At 43.2% G+C, this 18,164-nt stretch overlaps 1 protein-coding gene and 1 long non-coding RNA gene across 11 annotated transcripts in view; one reads left to right on the forward strand and one right to left on the reverse strand.

Annotated features, from left to right (window-relative positions):
- Positions 1–260: 260 nt before the first annotated feature.
- ZMYND11 (zinc finger MYND-type containing 11) overlaps positions 261–18,164 on the reverse strand; it is a 133,948-nt gene continuing 116,044 nt past the window's right edge. For 7 of the 10 annotated variants that reach the window (XM_077758562.1, XM_077758561.1, XM_077758560.1 and 4 more), the window contains 5 exons: positions 13,094–13,301; positions 12,656–12,724; positions 11,600–11,872; positions 11,117–11,302; positions 261–2,508 (listed from right to left, as the gene is read on the reverse strand). In XM_077758562.1, the coding sequence (XP_077614688.1) occupies positions 2,386–2,508; positions 11,117–11,302; positions 11,600–11,872; positions 12,656–12,724; positions 13,094–13,301 (859 nt within the window). In that variant the 3' untranslated portion in view covers positions 261–2,385. Of the gene's footprint in view, positions 2,509–11,116; positions 11,303–11,599; positions 11,873–12,526; positions 12,725–13,093; positions 13,302–18,164 lie in introns of all 10 variants that reach the window. The other 3 variants (XM_077758554.1, XM_077758556.1, XM_077758555.1) reach the window with 1 other exon arrangement.
- On the forward strand, positions 2,483–10,051 carry LOC144227031 (uncharacterized). Its single transcript, XR_013333828.1, has 3 exons — positions 2,483–2,868; positions 3,480–3,580; positions 8,464–10,051. It is a non-coding gene; the product is annotated as an uncharacterized LOC144227031 (long non-coding RNA).

Here is an 18,164-nt window from a genome sequence, read left to right on the forward strand (position 1 = left end):
ATGTGGTGAACATGCAGCCTACAGCATAAAAAGAAAATTTATAGTCAGACCTAAAATTTTCAAGAATTGGTCCGAGTATTTTCAGTCTTTTTGTGGACCAATAAAGGTAAAGTCAACTCAAATGTTTTAAGTGAATGAAGTTTAAGTCCCTGGCTCCACAGGAAGTTGAAGTCACCAGTGGATAAACCCATACTATAGGGTCACCATGCAGGTGACCATGTCTGCTTTCGGATAGGGGAAAGGACGAGACCAACAATGTATTAAAGCCAGTTTTTTTAAATACATTTATTAACCAATGTTAACACATTAAATGAATCTATATATTGCTAGTCAGAGCAGCTTACAAAATGCCAGAATGCATCATAGAACTGGACAGCCACAATGAGTAATTACAATGTGCATAGTGGCCAAGCTCAACACCTTGATATAGCTTTATGATTTGCAGAAAAATTTTAATAGTGATTCCTAAAACAATCAGTTGTAATTTTACCTAAAACTTTTACAAAACCAGGCCACAATCTCTTTTTTTAAATTTTGTTTTTTTTTTTTAAATACACAGTTTTCACGCTGTAGTAACTTGGAAATGTTGCAACCGTGTCAACGGAGACAAAAAAGCCAAAGTAACACGAATCTTACTTTCATGCAGCTATCAGGTAAATAGTACATACTCTGGAATGATTTTACACCAAAAATATTTCCACAATACTTGCTCTCATAGGGGTGGATCGAAGTCTTAAAACTTGAAAAACAATCAGAGAAGGTAAGTGTTCTCGGTTACGGTCTCTCTCAAGACCAGGCACCGGCACCACCGTGGTGCCGCGCACACATCAGAGCGACAGGGAGGGAACAAGACACCCAGTCACTGCCCCGCTCGGGGGCAGCAGCCTGCATCAGCCTGTGTCACCACCTCAACAGCATCAGGACCGTATGCAGGTCCTTTCACAGAAGACTTAGTTACATTTTCAACTTTAGAGTGACCCTGACAAACCTGGAGAAAACTTTTTAAAAGGTTTTCCTCCTGATTCTTTCACTTCCATGGTGTGTAATTGCTTTAATAAATATCAAAGGTCTAAATAAATATTTACAAATTATTTCTCTAACCTTAAAAAATAACTAAATGATAGATGTGAATTTGAGTTGGTCTAAGATCAGTCTTTGAAACAACATAAGTGGTGAGATTTAAAAAAAAAAAAAAGTAATTTAAGATTTCCTGGCTGTATTTTATATATCTATGTATAAAAAAATCATTATTCAACTATCGATCCATTCCTATTGGTAATGCTTCTTAATCCAGACATTCCGCAAAATACAGACTTTTTACAAATCACGGCATCTTTAATACAAGAAAATTAACATGCATTATTCTTCATTCTGTGTACAGTGATGGAGTTCATTAGTAGGCAATGACCCATTACTACAAACATAACGGCCTCTGTGAAACTTAAGTGCTTTCTTTCCTTTCAGTATTAATTTACAATATACGAGGTGACACCAGATAATAGGCAATCAGATGATATTTGGGGAGGGAAGGGAAGCATTAAAGAAATTTGTATGCCTCATCTATAATTTCATGGATGGAGAAAGGTAGTTTTTGGCTTTTTATTTGTTGTTTATCTTGTTACAAGCACTCATGTTAGGACAAAGATGAAATGTGCAAACTTTAAATTTTAAATATTCATTTTCTCTAAGATCCAGCTCAGTAAAAGATTACCCCGGTTCCCTGCAATTTTAAACTACAAGATCAAAGCTAATAATTTGTTATAAAAGTTATATATTGAAAAGAAACAATGAAAAACACAATTGGGAAATATTTAAGGAAAAATATGCAGGACTAGCACCTGCTGTGTCAACCCTGTTCCCTAAATTCAGCCACGTACCCACTGGCATAACCAGTAGACAGACGATGCCTTGAAACCGTAAATTAAGCTGAACAAAACCAGCTCAACAAGGTTAAGAAATAAATTTCACATCAAGGTAGTATGTTTTATTTCTGAAACAGTTCTGTAGTTCTTACATTCAGATCTATTTTAAATGCTTCTTTGTTAAACTCACTTGTATTCACCTGTTGTTTTTTAAAGATCTGCTGTTTAAAGGTTAAAATCTCTGTAAAACCTAAAAATGTTTTAAAATTTGCTGAAAATGCAACAAATTCTCAATTAAAATTTATTTAAAATAATACCCTCCACTGATGTTACTTTTACCCCCTGAAAAACTCCGGAGGAGCATTAACAAAAGATTTAAACTACTGTGCAAAATTTCTTCACGAAAAGTGTTTAAAGGCTGGTGCAAAATGGGAAGCAAATTCTAAACAATTTTGGCTTCTTGGAAACAAAAACCGCTTTGTCTGAGAAGAGTGCTCGTCGCCGGCGCCCGCGGGACCCGCCTTCATCTTTTCCGGCGACAGGTGCGCTTGTGCTCGGCGTGCCAGTGCTCCTGCTGGCACTTGATGGAGCAGTAGGACGTGTTCCAGCAGCAGTGGTACATGGCCTCCTCCTCGCAGTTGTAGCACTGCAGGCGAGAGAGCGGGGCCAGGTTAGCAGCGGGCACGGGGCTCTGTCCTTCAAGACTTTTGTGGCTCGGCCGTCAGCGGGGTCATCCAGAACATCAAGTGTGCTCTGTGCCCCACGCTGAACGGCAGGGAACGGACGCTGCGGCCCGTGGCCAGCAAATGTGAGCTTCCGTGGCGCATTAACTCCCCTCTCCTGCCCATTTCCCACCGGCACCCAAACCTAAATAGGATCCTGTACAGATGAGCGGGAAGGAAGCACCAGGAATCTCTCCCCGTGTGGACAACAACTTCACGGGCAGGATCAGTCTTCAGGAACTGTTTTGCAACTCCGGAGTCTACTGAAGACTGGCAGGTCCCAGGTAAGTGGTGGACAGTAAATGCTGGTTAATTTTAGTCAATTTCAGCTTGTAGCACTTCAGCCACTGCCCCCCACTTCCAGCTGCGTGGTGGCAGCTGTGTGTACGCAAAACTAACCGCATGAGTGCGTGCCCAAGGAAACACTCAGAAAAGACCCAAAAAGTCCTTCAGTTTATGCCTCACACTGATCCTCAGCACAAGGCCTACAACAAAATTTAGCAACCCTGAAGAGGGAGAGAAAGGAGTTCTAGAGTTACCGTGTTATTAGCTTCCAGTGTTCAGCGTTCAGCCGTAACCACAAAAATAAGGCATACTGAGAAAAAGGCTGACCCTGAGAAGGCCCTAATGGCAGAGATACAATCTAGTTCTTTTAGTTTGAGCATCTTTAGGAGAGATGTGGAGAAAGTTAACAGGGTTTACCCCTGGGATCCCATGGGACTGTACCCTATGTCAGGCTCCGTGCTGAGCATGGAGCCTGCTTAAGATTCCCTGCATCCCTTTGCCTGCCTCCCCTGCTATGCTCTTAAAATTAATTAAGAAAAAAAGAAAAACCAGAAAGAAAATCTGGAACAGAAAAGTCCATTAACTGAAGTGAAATGCTTATTCTCTACAGGAATTCAAAGACAGACCTGAGCTGAAGCCAGGACAACAGAAATTAACAAAACAGAAGAAAAATGAGCAGAACCTGAAAGACCTTGGGGAACACCATCTAAGGTACCAAGATACTCCTTCTGGGAGTCCCAGAGGGAGGAGGGAGAAAAGTACAGAGAGCAGGTGAAGAAATAATGGCTGAAAACCTCCCAGTCCAATAAAAGATATGATTGTGAATATCCAAGAAGCTCAATGAATTCCAAGTCATGTGACCTAAATAAGACACACATCAAGACACAGTATCTCCAAACTTTCAAAAGCCCAAGTTAAAAGAGAACCATGAGGGGTGCCTGGGTGGCTTAGTCGGTTGAGCGTCCAACTTTCGCTCAGGTCATGATCTCGCNATACTGATGATCCTTTTGACATGTGACAGTTTATTACCAGATTTCTCACCAGACCAGAAGACCATGGGCTAATGATCCATTCCAACTGCTAAAAGGGAATACTGTCAATGCAGAATCCTATATTCAGCAAAACTGTTCTTGTAAACATGAAGGACAAATTTTAACATTCCCAGATACACAGAAACTGAGGGACTTGTGACCTGCCCTGCAAGGAATGCTCAGGGGGGTCCTGCAGTGTGAAGTGGCCATAAAGAGCATAGCAGAGATAAATGAAGTAGAGTAGAAAAAGAGACAAAAATCAATGAAATCCAAAGTTGGTTCTTTGAAAAGATCGACAAAATTGAGTCTTTTTGCTAGATGAACTGAGAGAGAAGACCCAAATTCCTAAGATCAGAAAAGAAAGTGGGAAACTTACTACTGATTCTACAGAAATATGGAGGATTTTAAGAGTACCATTAACTATTCCACATCAGAAAACTGAATAACCTAGACAAAATGGACAAACTCCCAGAAGCACAAAACCTACCAAGACTAACTCAAAGAAATTTAAGCAGACTGAATTAGTAATAAAAAAAATATCTCTCAAAAAAAAAGAACCCTGGTTTTGCTGGTGATGCTAGTAAATTCTAGCATGTAGTTTAACAGGAATTAATAGCAATCCTTTCCAGACTTTTCCAAAAAACTGTAAAGAGGCAGAAACACTTCCTAAATTTATGCTGTGCACCCAGCCTAACTCAGATATCAAAGGCAGACAGGCACACTACAAGAAACAAAAACTATAGATCGACATGACTTACGGACATTTGGATAGAATCCTCAACAAAGTATTAGCAAATGGAATTCAGTAGCATAATAGACGGATTATATACCACCAAATTGATCAGTGTAATATGCTGCATCAATATAATAAGGAAACAAAGACACATCATCTCAACTGATGTAGAAAAAGCATCAAAGACGCAACACGGTTTCATGATAAATAACATGACAACAGAAGAGAAGGAGAAGAAAACTGCCGCAATATGAAAATCCCACAGCAAACATCACAGTAAGACAAAGTTTTCCTGCAAAGTCAGGAGTGAGGCAAGAAGGCACCCACTTTTAAACTTGTATTCAACTACAGGAAGTTTTGGCACAGGATCAGGCAAACAAGAAAGACATCCATACTTGACAGGAAGAAATAAACTTTATCTGGTTTGCATATGACTCGATTACTTCAGAGTTATCCATACACAAGAGTCAACAACAAAGCTACGAGAAAAAATGAATTCCGCAAAGGAGCAGGATGGAAGGTCCTAAAATCAGCTGCATTTCTAACAGGAACAATGAGCAATCTCCAAAGGAAACCATGAAAAAAATTCTGTTTCAGATCAAAGACCACTAAAATACTCAGGAACAGGCTTAACTAAGGAGGGGGAAAGCTTGCACAATGAAGACTGCCAAACACTGCTGAAAGACATTAAAGACGTAAATGGATGGGGCACCTGGATGGCTCAGCCCGCTGAGCTTCTGATTTTGGCTCAGGTCATGATCTCATGGTCCGCGGGTTCCGGCCCCACGTCGGGCTCTGTGCTGACAGTTGTTAGCTCAGAGCCTGGAGCCTGTTTCAGATTCTGTGTCTCCCTCTCTCTCTGACCCTCCCCTGCTCATGCTGTCTTTCTCTCTCTCAAACAAATAAAAAACATTTAAAAAATATTTTTAAAAAGACATAAAGGGAAACACACCCCATGTTTGTGGACTGGAAGAATTCATATATCATTAAAATGCCCCTATTACACAAAGCAATCTACAGATTCAGTGCATTTCCTATCAAAATCCCCGTGAAAGTTTTTTTGATATAGAAAACCCATCCTAAAATTCACATGCAATCTCAACGGACCCCACATAACCAAAATAATCTTGAAAATAAGAAACTGGAGGACTCATACTTCATTTCAAACCTACTGCAGTAACCAACCACGTGGCGTTGGCATAACCAGACATACAGACTAACGAATACAGAAAGAGACCCTCACATATATAGTGAAAGGGTTTCTGACAAGGGGGCCAAGACCTCTCAAGGGGGAACCCACAGTCTTTAACCACACAGCTGGGGAAACTGCATCTCCACACACAAAGAATGAGGCTGGACACCTCCCTAACAGCATATACAGAAATTAACTCAAAATGGATCAAAGACCTAAAGGTAAGGCCCAAAACAGCAAAACCCTTGGAAGAAAACACAGCACAAAGCTTCACAACACTGGATTTGGCAAGTTCTTGGATGTGACCAAAGGCACAGGCAACAAAAGAAAAGAGAGAGTGGACTTCGTAAAAATCCTAAAGTTTTGTACAATAGGAGACACGGTCTACAGAGCAGAAAGGCAACTCCCAGACTGAGAGAAAACATTTGCCGATCGTGGACCTGGTGAGCAATCACTATCCAGAATAGATACAAAACTTTGAAATTAACAACCTGATTCACAAATGGGCAAAGAAGTTGAAGAGACAGGTCTCCAAAGATACGACGACGACCAATAAGTGTGAAAAGATGTCGAATGTCAGTCACTGACCATCAGGGAAATGTAAATCAAAGCCACAATCAGATAGCGCCTCGCACTTGTCAGAAGGGCTACTATCTTGGAGAGAATTTGGAACCCCATGCACTGTTGGTAAGAGTGTAAGATGGCATGGCTGCTGTGGAAAGCAGTACAGTATTTCCTCAAAAGCCTAAAATAGAATTACCATATGACCCCACAGCTCCCCTTTGGCTATACACCCAAAACAACTGAAAGCAGGGTCTCAAAGCCTTGTGCCCACCCATGTCCACAGCAGCATTATTCACAATAGCAAAAACCAGGAAAAAATCCCCGTGTGTTCCCTGACAAGTGCTGTGCTGCACAGCCGAGTGCGGTGCATACACGCAGCAGAATGTTATTCACCCTGAAAAAGAAAAGGGAATAACTTCCTTGTGCCACAATATGGATAAATCTTAAGGGCATAATGCTAAGTGAAACAGCCTGCTGTAAAAAAACAAATGTTTGCTCACACTTACAAGAGATACTTGGACGGTCGCAGTTGTGAGGAGAAAGCAGAACAGTGGCCACCAGGAGGAAGGCGTGAGTGGTTAGCAGGTAAAATGTTTCCGTTTTACAGGGTGAAAAAGTGGTGGTAATAGTTGTACAACAGGAGTATATTTAATACCACTGAAGTGTACACTTAAAATTTACCATCTTCACATTATGTGTATTTATGCACAATTTTAAAAAACTCCACCTCACATCTCTTTCAACCACCCCCGTTTTTCTGCTCCCCTTCACAAACTACTTCAAAGAATTGCCAAACTTCCTACTTCCAATTATTCTCTTCCCTTTCTTTCTTAATCCTAAGGCACTCTTTCACCCGTCTCTCCCCACTGGATATGCTATTATCGAGGTCACTTATGATCCAAAACTAGTGCTCAGTCTAAGCCTTCATCTTGTTGGGCAACATCTGAAGCCATTTTGACGGTCACAGCCTGGGAGGGGAGAAGCGGTACTCTGGCGCCCAGGGATGGACACCGGGGCTGCTGCTGAACGTCTCTGGTACACAGAGCAGCCTGTGTACAAGAAGTTCTTGGTTCAAATGTGAACAGAACTGAGAGTGAAAAACTGGTCTACACAGAGGTGAAGAGTCCATCTAAGTGTGGACTGTTTCGACTTGGGGAACATAAACACTACACTTTCAAGCTGAGCTGGCAACAGAAAGGTGAGACCCTGGACACGCAGCTGAGGACGAACTGGTCCTGACAGGGAAGAAAAGGATGTGCTTGGTTTCGGCACCTGTATGTGCTCCATACAGACAGACTGACCTGTAGAGGTAGATGAGTCCCGGGGATGCGACCTGGGGACGCAGCCTACATGTGGTATTACGATCTTACTGCAACTTCAGTAAAAAGTCACTAAGAAAAGCATGGACAGCATGTTTTAATTTTGGAAATAGCTGAATGAGTCCCATTTGAGTTTAAATCCTGGACATGTACTAATTACTCACGTGATTCTTGACCAGGTTTTTTAACTTCTATCTCCATTTCCCCGTCTTTAAATCACCATCCTTTCTTTCAAGTACCCTAACATTTACTTATGTGTGCACTCCCTCATTCTTGATTCCCCCTTCCACCGTGGGTGTATTCCAGAGGCGTGCTGTCTGTACTACATTCTCCTATTTGTATCTCATCTTAACATCCATTTTCTGGCATCTGGCACAACTGCTTGCTTTCTGTCCGACAATGTTGTATTTTTTCATAATGTGAGAGTTAATTATATTTACTCATCTACTAGACAGGACATGAAGAGAAGAGTGTTTCTTTAGTTACTCTGTTTATAATCTCATAAGCTCATAAAATTCCTCGTCTAAAAAATGAATATAAATGGGGGAGCCTGGGTGGCTCAGTCAGTTAAGCATCTGACTTCGGCTCAGGTCATGATCTCACAGTTTGTGAGTTCCATCCTGGTGTCGGGCTCTGTGCTGACAGCTCAGAGCCTGGAGCCTGCTTTGGATTCTGTCTCATTCTCTCTCTCCCCCTCCCCCACTTGTGCTCAGTCTCTGTCAAAAATAAATTTAAAAAATTTTTTTTTTAAATAGGTATAAATGAAAGCAGTCTGGCGTTGATATGAAAACAGATGCACAGCTCAGTGGAGCAGAGCAGAGCCCAGAAATGAACCTGCACTATCCGCTCGATTAGTTTTCCAACAAAGGAGAGGGAAAGAACAATGGGAAGAAGGCAGTCTCTTCAATAAAAGGCAAAAAACTGGACAGCCACGTGCAACAGAATGAAACTAGATTTACTTTTGTTGTCCAAACACTAATGTTAACTCAAAATGGATTAAAGATTTGAATGTAAGACCTGAAACCATAAAATACTAGAAGAAAATAAGCAGTAAAACTCCTTGACACCGGTCTTGGAGAGGATTTTTTGGATCTCACACCAAAAGCACAGGCAATAAAAGTAAAATTAAACAAGTGGGTCAAGTCAAACTAAAGAGCTGCTGTGCAGCACAGGAAATAAAATGAAATGGCAGCCTATGGAATGGGAGAAAATATTCTGCAAATCCTGTATCTTGACATTTGTGTTTCAGGCCTCAAACTATATAACTCAACAGGAAAAAAAAAATCACCTCATTTTAAAAAATTCTAAAGATCTATGCAGGTCCTTGCCACTCATCAGGGAAATGCAAATCAAAACCATGATGAGATACCACCTCACACCTGTCAGGGTGGCTAAAATTAACAACTCAGGGGCGAGGATGTGGAGAAAGGGGAGATTCCTGCACTGCTGGTGGGAATGCAAAGTGGTGCAGCCGCTCTGGAGAACAGTATGGAGGCTCCTCAACCAATAAACAACAAAACTACCCTTTGATCCAGCAAATCCCATTTCTAGGTATGTGTCCAAAGGAAATAAAATCCGGATACTGAAAAGATAACTGTGGCTCCACGTTCACTGCAGCACATTCACCAAAGCACACGACCTAAGTGTCCACACGTGGGTGGATGAACAGAGAAGACATGGTATGTGTGTACACACAGCGGAATACCATCATCCCCGAGAAAGGAGACGCTGCCCAGCGTCACTTCGGTGTGGACTGAGATAAACAGCAGGTCTAACGGTGCAGCTTCTGCTCATTCACAGCTGGAAAACACTAGAAAAAGCAGTGTCCTCATTCCCTACTACAGCCGCCTCTTCCCATTTTGATCCTTTAAGTAAACTTACGGGGGTTCTCCCCATAGATCTACTGCCCACTTTCTAACCTTTCTCTTGTCTTTGCGTGAAGACAGAATCACAGACGTAGTGCTGGGGCTTTGTGCTAGTTATTATTTTGAGCACACCTTCATTCCCATCTAGTGCTATTCATCTCATTCATCTGCATTTCCTACCAAGTCATCTTCATTGATTCTCCTGAATTGTATGCAAAGTTCCCCTTTTGCTTTATTTATCACAGTATTTATAATGTTTACCTTCCTGAGGAAATATTTACTGTAATCTAAAGACTCTCTTCAGAAAATGTAGGGATGGGGGCGCCTGGGTGGCTTAGTCGGTTAAGCGTCCGACTTTCGCTTGGGTCATGATCTCACGGATCGTGGGTTCGAGCCCCGCGTCGGGCTCTGTGCTGACTGCCAGTTCAGAGCCTGGAGCCTGTTTCAGTCTCTGACTCCCTCTCTCTCTGACCCTCCCCTGCTCACGCTGTCTCTCTCTCTCCTAAAAGTAAATAAAACATTAAAAAAAAAAAAAAAATGTAGGGGTGAGCACTGGATATTGTATGGAAGCGATGAATCACAGGAATCTACCCCCCAAACCAAGAGCACGCTGTATACCTTATATGTCAGCCAACTTGACAATAATATTTTTTAAAAATGTGGTCTGGATCAAATGAAGAATCATAAAACTTCTTACAGTTGCTCATTAAAAAGAACAAGTTAGAGGCACCTGGGTAGCTCAGTCAGTTGAGTGTCCGACTTCGGCTCAGGTCATGATCTCAACACTGTGTGGGTTCAAGCCCAGCACTGGGCTCTCTACTGACAGCTCAGAGCCTGGAGCCTGCTCCAGATTCTGGGTCTCCATCTCTCTCTGCCCCTCCCCCCGACTGTGCTTGATCTCTGTCTCTCAGATATAATAAAAACAAGTTATGAGTTTTTGGTAGTAAAACGTTTTCACCACCAGTTAGCTGAGATGGGTGGACACATCCACCCAGAACTCCTGATCTAGGGGAAGATGACAATGACAAACAAGACACTGAATAGGGGACAGTCTGTCAGATTCTAGGTAGCGTTACAGGCCAGTGAGCTGTTACTATCAAAAAGGAAATCACTTGAAAAGAGTCTAATGTATAAATGCTGGACAGCGAAATCTGAAAATCTTTAACTTGCCCCTGGGATGCTGACATTTACAGTCTGATGACCGAGAGGCCAGCAACCAGGCGTTACAGGCAGACGGCAGAGCTGGCCAGCTCATCCACATACACCCCAGCACAGCAGACGCGTCACGTAAATTAGATGCACTGAATCTCTACTGATGTTTCACAATCTCAATTTAACATAATAATCCTGAGCGATCCTCAGTCATGTGGATTCACAGAGGAGAGAACATTTCAATAAAAATGTTAAACTACTTAAAGCTGGCAATTTCACATTTGATCTTATTTCAGGTATAAACTTAGCACATTCCACATACGTCTTCCTGAATTAATTTTCATCACTTGTATACTGGGTGGTACATTTTCAGAAGAACACTAATACTTACCCACTGCTTCTTCTTGGTCTGAGAAATCAGTTGTTTGTGCTGTGTTGCTAGCTTCTTGATTTCTTCTACAAATTCTTCTTTACACTTTTCCTTTACTTGCTTACATTTTCTGTCCATCTCACCCTGCATATTGGCTACAGCTTTATTTACAGCTTGTCGTTTCTCCTCTTCCATTTCGGAACGCAGCTGAAATGACAAGGGTAGCCCCTAACAGCCCTCAGCTCACACAGACCATCACCCTGAAGAGAACCCTAATGCACAGCACCTACTTAGAGGATACCCCTCCTCCCTCCGTGCCATCAAGAGCTGCCAATGCCTCCAACACAAACACAAGTGTTGCTGTTAACTGAAATGTTATCAAAGGTATCTTATTATGTTCCTTGTTTTACAAAGGAGCTGCCTGGCAGAGGCCCAGCTGAAAAGTGCTAACCCACCACTGGAAAACTCTCGGCATACTCAGGGTCCTCGTGGGGCCAGCTTTACCTTTTCCAGAGCTTCTCGTACAACTCTTTCTGTTTCTCGCTTGTGGTCAGACTTCATTCGGTCTTTAAAGTCATTGAAGATCTTAGTGTATTTGTCATGGCACATGCTTTGACACACTCCATCACCGGTGGTCTGTGTGCTTCGGTGCAGCATTCGTGGTGAAGAGGCACTTAACTTCTTGGTCTGAGTGGACACAGAAACCTTTTCGATTGGCTGAGGCATCGTGGGGATTTCCTGGCTGGAACTCACTGCTTCAGTTTCAGGCTCTGGTTCCTAAAGGGTAAGGACAGTGCTCAGATGTGAAACAAAGCCGCCAGACAGTCCACCAGTTAATGAACAAGCTCTTTTAGGATAAAAATATAGGGATACGCATAAAAAGCCACCTAATAAACTACTCTTAAGAAAACTGTAATTAAGATGGGAAATTCTGTTATGTAGATTTTACCACAATTAAACCCCCAAAACTTCAATCAATTAATAGCGACAGTAATTCTAAATAGGATCTTCGTTTATAATTTCATTGCATATAATACTATGGTCTTTGCTTTTCAGATAGCCTAAGTAAAAATAGCATTTAAAACTTAAACCACTACCAGGTTAGACTCACTTCTTTGAACTAGGTAACTTTGAACTAGGTAACAGATACCCTAAAATTCTAAACCACTTTTCCCTAATACCTGGTTTTAGAGCATTAACAGATTATATAATTTTAAAAGGTTGAGCTTAACCAGATTCTCCTCCAGTTTTTAAATGTTGACCTAATTGACACAGTGGATATAAATGCTTTGTTTTTAATTACGCTACGAGGAACCAGCAGAGTTGCAGGAAATGCAGCCAAGTGCCCTCCCACTTAGGCAGCCTCAGTCTGAAAATGGAGACCTCCAGTTTGTGTGCGGCTTATTCTATGGATAGTAGACGGGTTCCAACCTGGTTGCTGTTATTTGATGGCAGTGCGTTTTCACAAGTGCCGTACATTGGAGGAAACTGTCTTGACCGTAACTTGGGAGATATTTCCTGTTGCAATGCCACCTGGACACTGCAAGGCGGGCCACTTACTTCCTTTTTGGGTTCCACACTCTGATTACGTCGTCCTTTCTTTGCTCTTGGTTCTTGAGTGACTTTTAGCTGTGGGCATCATAAAAGTAACAGCACATTACTCCAGAAGCTGTGAAACACATCTGTGCTGACAACACTGGCCACGGCCCACACGGAAGCAGCAAGGAACCTGCTCCCTTGTGCACTTAGCACACCCACGGCCGCGTGGTCACCACCCTCGGAACTCCCGCACAGGTGCAGTGGCGGGCGCCAACGTGCCTACGGCAGAGGAGAGGATCAGGGTTGCTGGGGGCTTATCTGCCTGAACTGGTTTCGATTTCTGTGGAAGAGCCCGTTGCCCATTTGTACAAAAGGAAGGAGACCTGTCGGAAGGTGCTCATCCCGGTGAGGAGCACGCGGACGGCGCTCACACTCCCCGTGACCAACAGGGACACCTACCTGCTCGTTACTGGTGGAGGAGATGCTGGACTCTGCCTCCTCCTCTCCTCGGTCCTCGTTCTTAGACTTCCAGAACCTTCCTTCACGAAGGAAGCGCTGGTGCAGCTCCAGCTCGTCACAGGCCTTCTTCCAGCCCATGCTGCGCTTCACATGCAGACGGTGGACGTTGACCGTGATGTCCTGGATGTTCTCAGAGGGAATCCAGGCCCTTCAAGTAACAGCAGAGGTACAGTTAGAAATCCCAAAACGGCAGCAGAGTCTCCCCATTGCAAAGTAGGACTAGGGTGATTCCGCGATGGCCGGGGGCAGATCCGCAGGGAGCAGGAAGGAGGAGACAGGTTCTCGGAATGGGGCTGACTCACAAATACCTCAAAGCCCGTGAGCTGTCACAGCCGCCTTCAGCCTGGTTAGCTGTTCCTAAGTCCTTTTTCCAGCGTCCCTTCCCGTTGCTACTCTGTTACTCAAGCCTAGCCGTGTGTGTGGATCACAACTGCCAAGGCGTGTGCCCGCAGATACACACACACAAGATGAGGGCAAACAATGCCTCCCCACGTTACACTTCATCACATCCACGCTCACAGCATCTACCGCTCAGCAGCCAGGTGCTCAGGTAGGAGCGTAGGGGTCTCTGTGTGGTGTGCAATGCTGACCCAAAAGTACTGGATGTAAAACTCAATTTAATTCTGGAGGAAGTTTCCCTGGGCACCAGTCACCCGACTGGACACCATCACGTGCCAGCGGAAGGCACCGCAGCTCCCCCAACAACTCACGGGGCCCAGTGGCTTGTTCTGGCCTCACTGACCGCTGGAGGGGACACCGCCCAGATGCGCTGGGGTAAGAGCTACAGTGATGGCACTCCCACACATGCAGCGTCTCCCTGAAGGTTCTTTGAGTTTGTCACAGCTCGGAAGGGACAGGGTGCTCTGGGGAGAAAGACAGCTGTGGTTGGGCCTGAAGGACACGGACTGGGCCTTGCAAAAGAAGTTCCTGGCAGAGGGGATGTCACAAATAAGACCAAAAACCACAAGGTGCACGAGCCACAGTTAGGGAGACGTTCTCTAGGGCGGCCATGAACAGCACGCAAACACCCAGAGATTGATTCTCTTCCGTCTCCTGTGTAAATGTGCGCGGTGTCAGCTCCTGCCCTGGCCGGCAGGCCTGGAGTGTCCCAAACACTGGCCTCACAACTGTTCGAACGGGTCGTAGGGAAGCACCATGCACACACACGAGCCACAAACGCAGACTTGGACCTCCCTTGTGCACGCGAGGCCGTGGACTTTCCAGATTAAATACGCTGACAGCTGGAGCTGTGACTTGCCATGTAAGGATCGGTAAATACTGCGTCCATGGTGTCTTGTCTGACATCAGTACTTCATTAGACACCGTACCAAAATAAACACTTTCACAGGTCTGAACTCAGAGCACAGTCTGTGCAAAGCACAGAGACGAAGGGTTGCTGTTGGAGAGCTCCTTGCTGTTTGATCTCAAGTTCATATTAAATTTGCTCTTAAGCCAACATTTATGAGCACCTATTATGTACCAGGCAATCATTAAACATGTTTCCCTTTCGAAAAACGGTGTTTTTGAGACACCTTTGTCACTGATAGTGCTGACTACCTGGAACGAATCTGACCTACTGGGAGGTGTTTTTCTCCTTAAATAATCTACTTATCCCTTGGATACAAGAAAACAGATTCAGAGCTGCTCTTAACATCAGACATAATTAAGTGTGTGTGTGGTTCATACACACATTCTTATTCTCTTATAATCCCCTCCATGACTGCAGATGATCAGATTTCACTTTTATTTTTCTTATTTTTTTAATTTTTTAATGTTTTTTATTTCTGAGATACAAAGACAGCGCGAGCAGGGGAGGGTCAGAGAGGGAGGGAGATACAGAATCTGAAACAGGTACCCCAGGCTCCAAGCTAGCTTTCAGCACAGAGCCCGATGCGGGGCTCGAACCCATGAACCGTTGAGATCATGACCTGAGCCGAAGCCGGATGCCCAGCAGACTGAGCCACCCAGGCACCCCGATCAGATTCCACTTTTAAAGAGGTTCACTGGTTATGCAATCTGATCCACAAAAAACACTCTACCATTCAGGGTAAGTCCAGTAAAAAGAGGCAGAATCTAACTTGGCTCTACCTGCTCATTTGTCAATCCTGAAGGCTCTGAATATACGCAGAATCAAATGGCTCAGTGACCTGATGGCAAATGAGCTCAGAATGGTGTGCTTCCTTCCTGCCTATAGCTCCCGGCAGGAGAGAGTCAGCCTTGCTGACACAGATCATCCCTGCTACTTTTTCCTCTGGCAGGCCAAATTCTAGAAAAACCCCACTTCCAGTGAGTGGGGTCTCCGCCCCCTTTCTTCTTGGTTACAGGAAGGTATGTCCTCATCACTCATTTAGTTCAAGTATTTTATTGGGTGGGCACATTGTAACCACAGGAAGAAAATGAAAAGATTCTGAATTTATAGTAAAACTGTAGATCTGCTAGAGTTGACTCTTGAACAACACTGGCTTGAACCGTGTGGGTCCACTCACAGACTGTTTTGACACAGGACAGGGCCGTAAATGTATTTTCTCCTCCTTACTTTACTGTTAAAATACAGCACATAATACACGTAACATACAAAGTAGGAGTTTACACTATCAGGCTATTAGTTAAGTGCTTGGGGGAAAGTCACATGTGAGTTATGACTTGGGGTGGGGGGGGCTGGCGTCTCACCCTCTTGTTGTTCAAGGGTCAACAGTATTTTCTAAAGCCAAGTCCTTGGAGGGGCGCCTGGGTGGCTTAGTCGGTTAAGCGTCCGACTTTCGCTTAGGTCATGATCTCGCAGTTCGTGGGTTTGAGCCCCGCGTCAGGCTCTGTGCTGACTGCCAGCTCAGAGCCTGGAGCCTGTTTCAGTCTGTGACTCCCTCTCTCTCTGACCCCCCCCTGCTCATGCTGTCTCTATCTCTCTCCTAGAAATAAATAAAACATTAAAAAAAAATAAAAAAAATAAAAAATAAAGTCAAGTCCTTGGAGAGCCATCTGTCCAGAATTCTTTAGATGAAATCTTCCAGGAAATACATTTGGGAGAAAATAAAATCTCTGGAAATGGAATTTTATGTTGTAATTTTCTCTTCATATCACAAACTTGTGCTAAGGACCCAAGTAGATTAGCTCAAATGTTCTTTTAAAATATTACCTGCATCGTATAATGAATGCATAAGATAATGTGATAACTCACATTATCAAAATACCACTAATGGTTGTAGATACTATAAAGCTGTTGGAAAATGGATGAAAAATATTTTAAGTACTGCTAAAAAGTGCCAATTATCAGTTCTAACATACCAGTATGGTTGGGTTTTTTTTGTTTTGTTTTTTTTTTTTAAAGTAACTTAATTTTTGGTTTCTCTAGGTTAACTAATGAAATATTTGCCCTGCTGTTTGGATATCTGTTTTAAAAGACGATTTTAAGTATTTGCTGCCCACCAGGCACTATGATTAGATCAGAACATACAAACATTTCTTTGACCCTTACAGAAACTCTTCTGAGATATGCTACTGAAGCCCTCATTTTGCGAGCAAGGCAACAAGGCTGAGAGTGACTAAACACCATATCCGAGACCAGAGTAGGACGAGAAGATGCCAGAACACTAGCGGAGCCCACTGGCCCTCTCCGCTGCTATGGAGGCCTCCCTCTGCCCCCTTGTCCAGTGTACACGGCCTCCCCAACCCCCCACCCACGTTCTGATGGGAAACAGAAACAAACCCAATACAGTGTGCTGAGAATAGAACATTCAGAGCTACTACTTCATAAGCCATACAGTTCAAGCACTCATTCTGTAGTGAACAGTGGTATTACCCACGTTTCCTGCCTTGACATCATCAGCTAGGTGTGCATCTACCTCTGAAGGAACAGAACTACGTTTTTGGAAATTTATACTATTCACAGGTTTCTTGCCACTGAATTTCTATTTAAATTAAGTGAAGACTAAACATTTACTGTGGAGAGGAATGAAATCCCTTGTTCCGTAGTTTCTCACAGTACTGACAGTCACACAAAACTCTTACAACTTCAGGCACAACAGACGACATTTAAATACTTGGAAAGGCCTTTAGATCGTATAGTGGACTTGGTATTTCCCCTTTACTTTAGTATCTGTGAACTCTCATCAGTGTCCAGTCATGGCTATTAGTGAGGTTACTCAGAATAATTCTTTAAGGTTCTGACATCACAATGAAAGAGGCAGCTATAATTTCATAGTATAGTTCACATTCTTTGTATGAAATACGTAACTATACAAAAATAAGTTTACAGCAATAGAAAATTTCTACTGTTGAGATACAGGTATTCTTATATCATGGAAATGTAAATGTCTTAAGGTGTGCTCTACACATCTCCCTAGCAACAGGAACTTCAAAATACAGGTTGGAAACCATGTCTGGCAGTTCCATTCATGTAATTCTTATGCACACTGTTAGATTAGTTTTGTCTATGGCTCTTAACAGAGCTCTGAGAGGGTGTCTGAAACTACGTCCTGTTGTCACAAACCATGAAGCGGCCACATTCTGAGAGCCCTTCCAAGCCTGCCTCACCCTGCAATCCCAGTCCGAGTGTGCACCGCACTACACTGTGTCAGGAGCCCAAACTACAAGTACCGTTTCCAGAAACAGTCATCAGCTGCCTGGTCAGGCTCCGTGCTGATCTGCTATATATTAACTAACTGGAACTAAGTAAAAACTTTAAAAGCCAAAACAAAACATAAGGCAAAAATAACAAAGTATTAGTAATTTCCTATTCTGGGTAGTAGGTTTCCTGGTTTTTATTAATTTTTCCCCCTGCACTTATCTATTCTATTGAATTCTCAAGAAAAAAAGAAAACAGTAACTAACCAAAATAAATCAATGGATAATAAATGCCAAAAAAAAAAAAAAACCCCACAAAAGAACAAAAACCAAGTTGACATTTCTCCAAACTAGAGAAATGTCGTGAAGCTGACACCTGGTTTCTCCAAACTAGAGTAAACTCCAGACTGTTCCTGAGGCAAGTGCCCTCCCAACCCCAAGGGCCACCTGA

Source organism: Crocuta crocuta, unplaced genomic scaffold, assembly GCF_008692635.1.
Source record: "Crocuta crocuta isolate KB4526 unplaced genomic scaffold, BGI_CrCroc_1.0 scaffold32, whole genome shotgun sequence".
In the NCBI taxonomy this organism is placed as follows: Eukaryota; Metazoa; Chordata; class Mammalia; order Carnivora; family Hyaenidae; genus Crocuta; species Crocuta crocuta.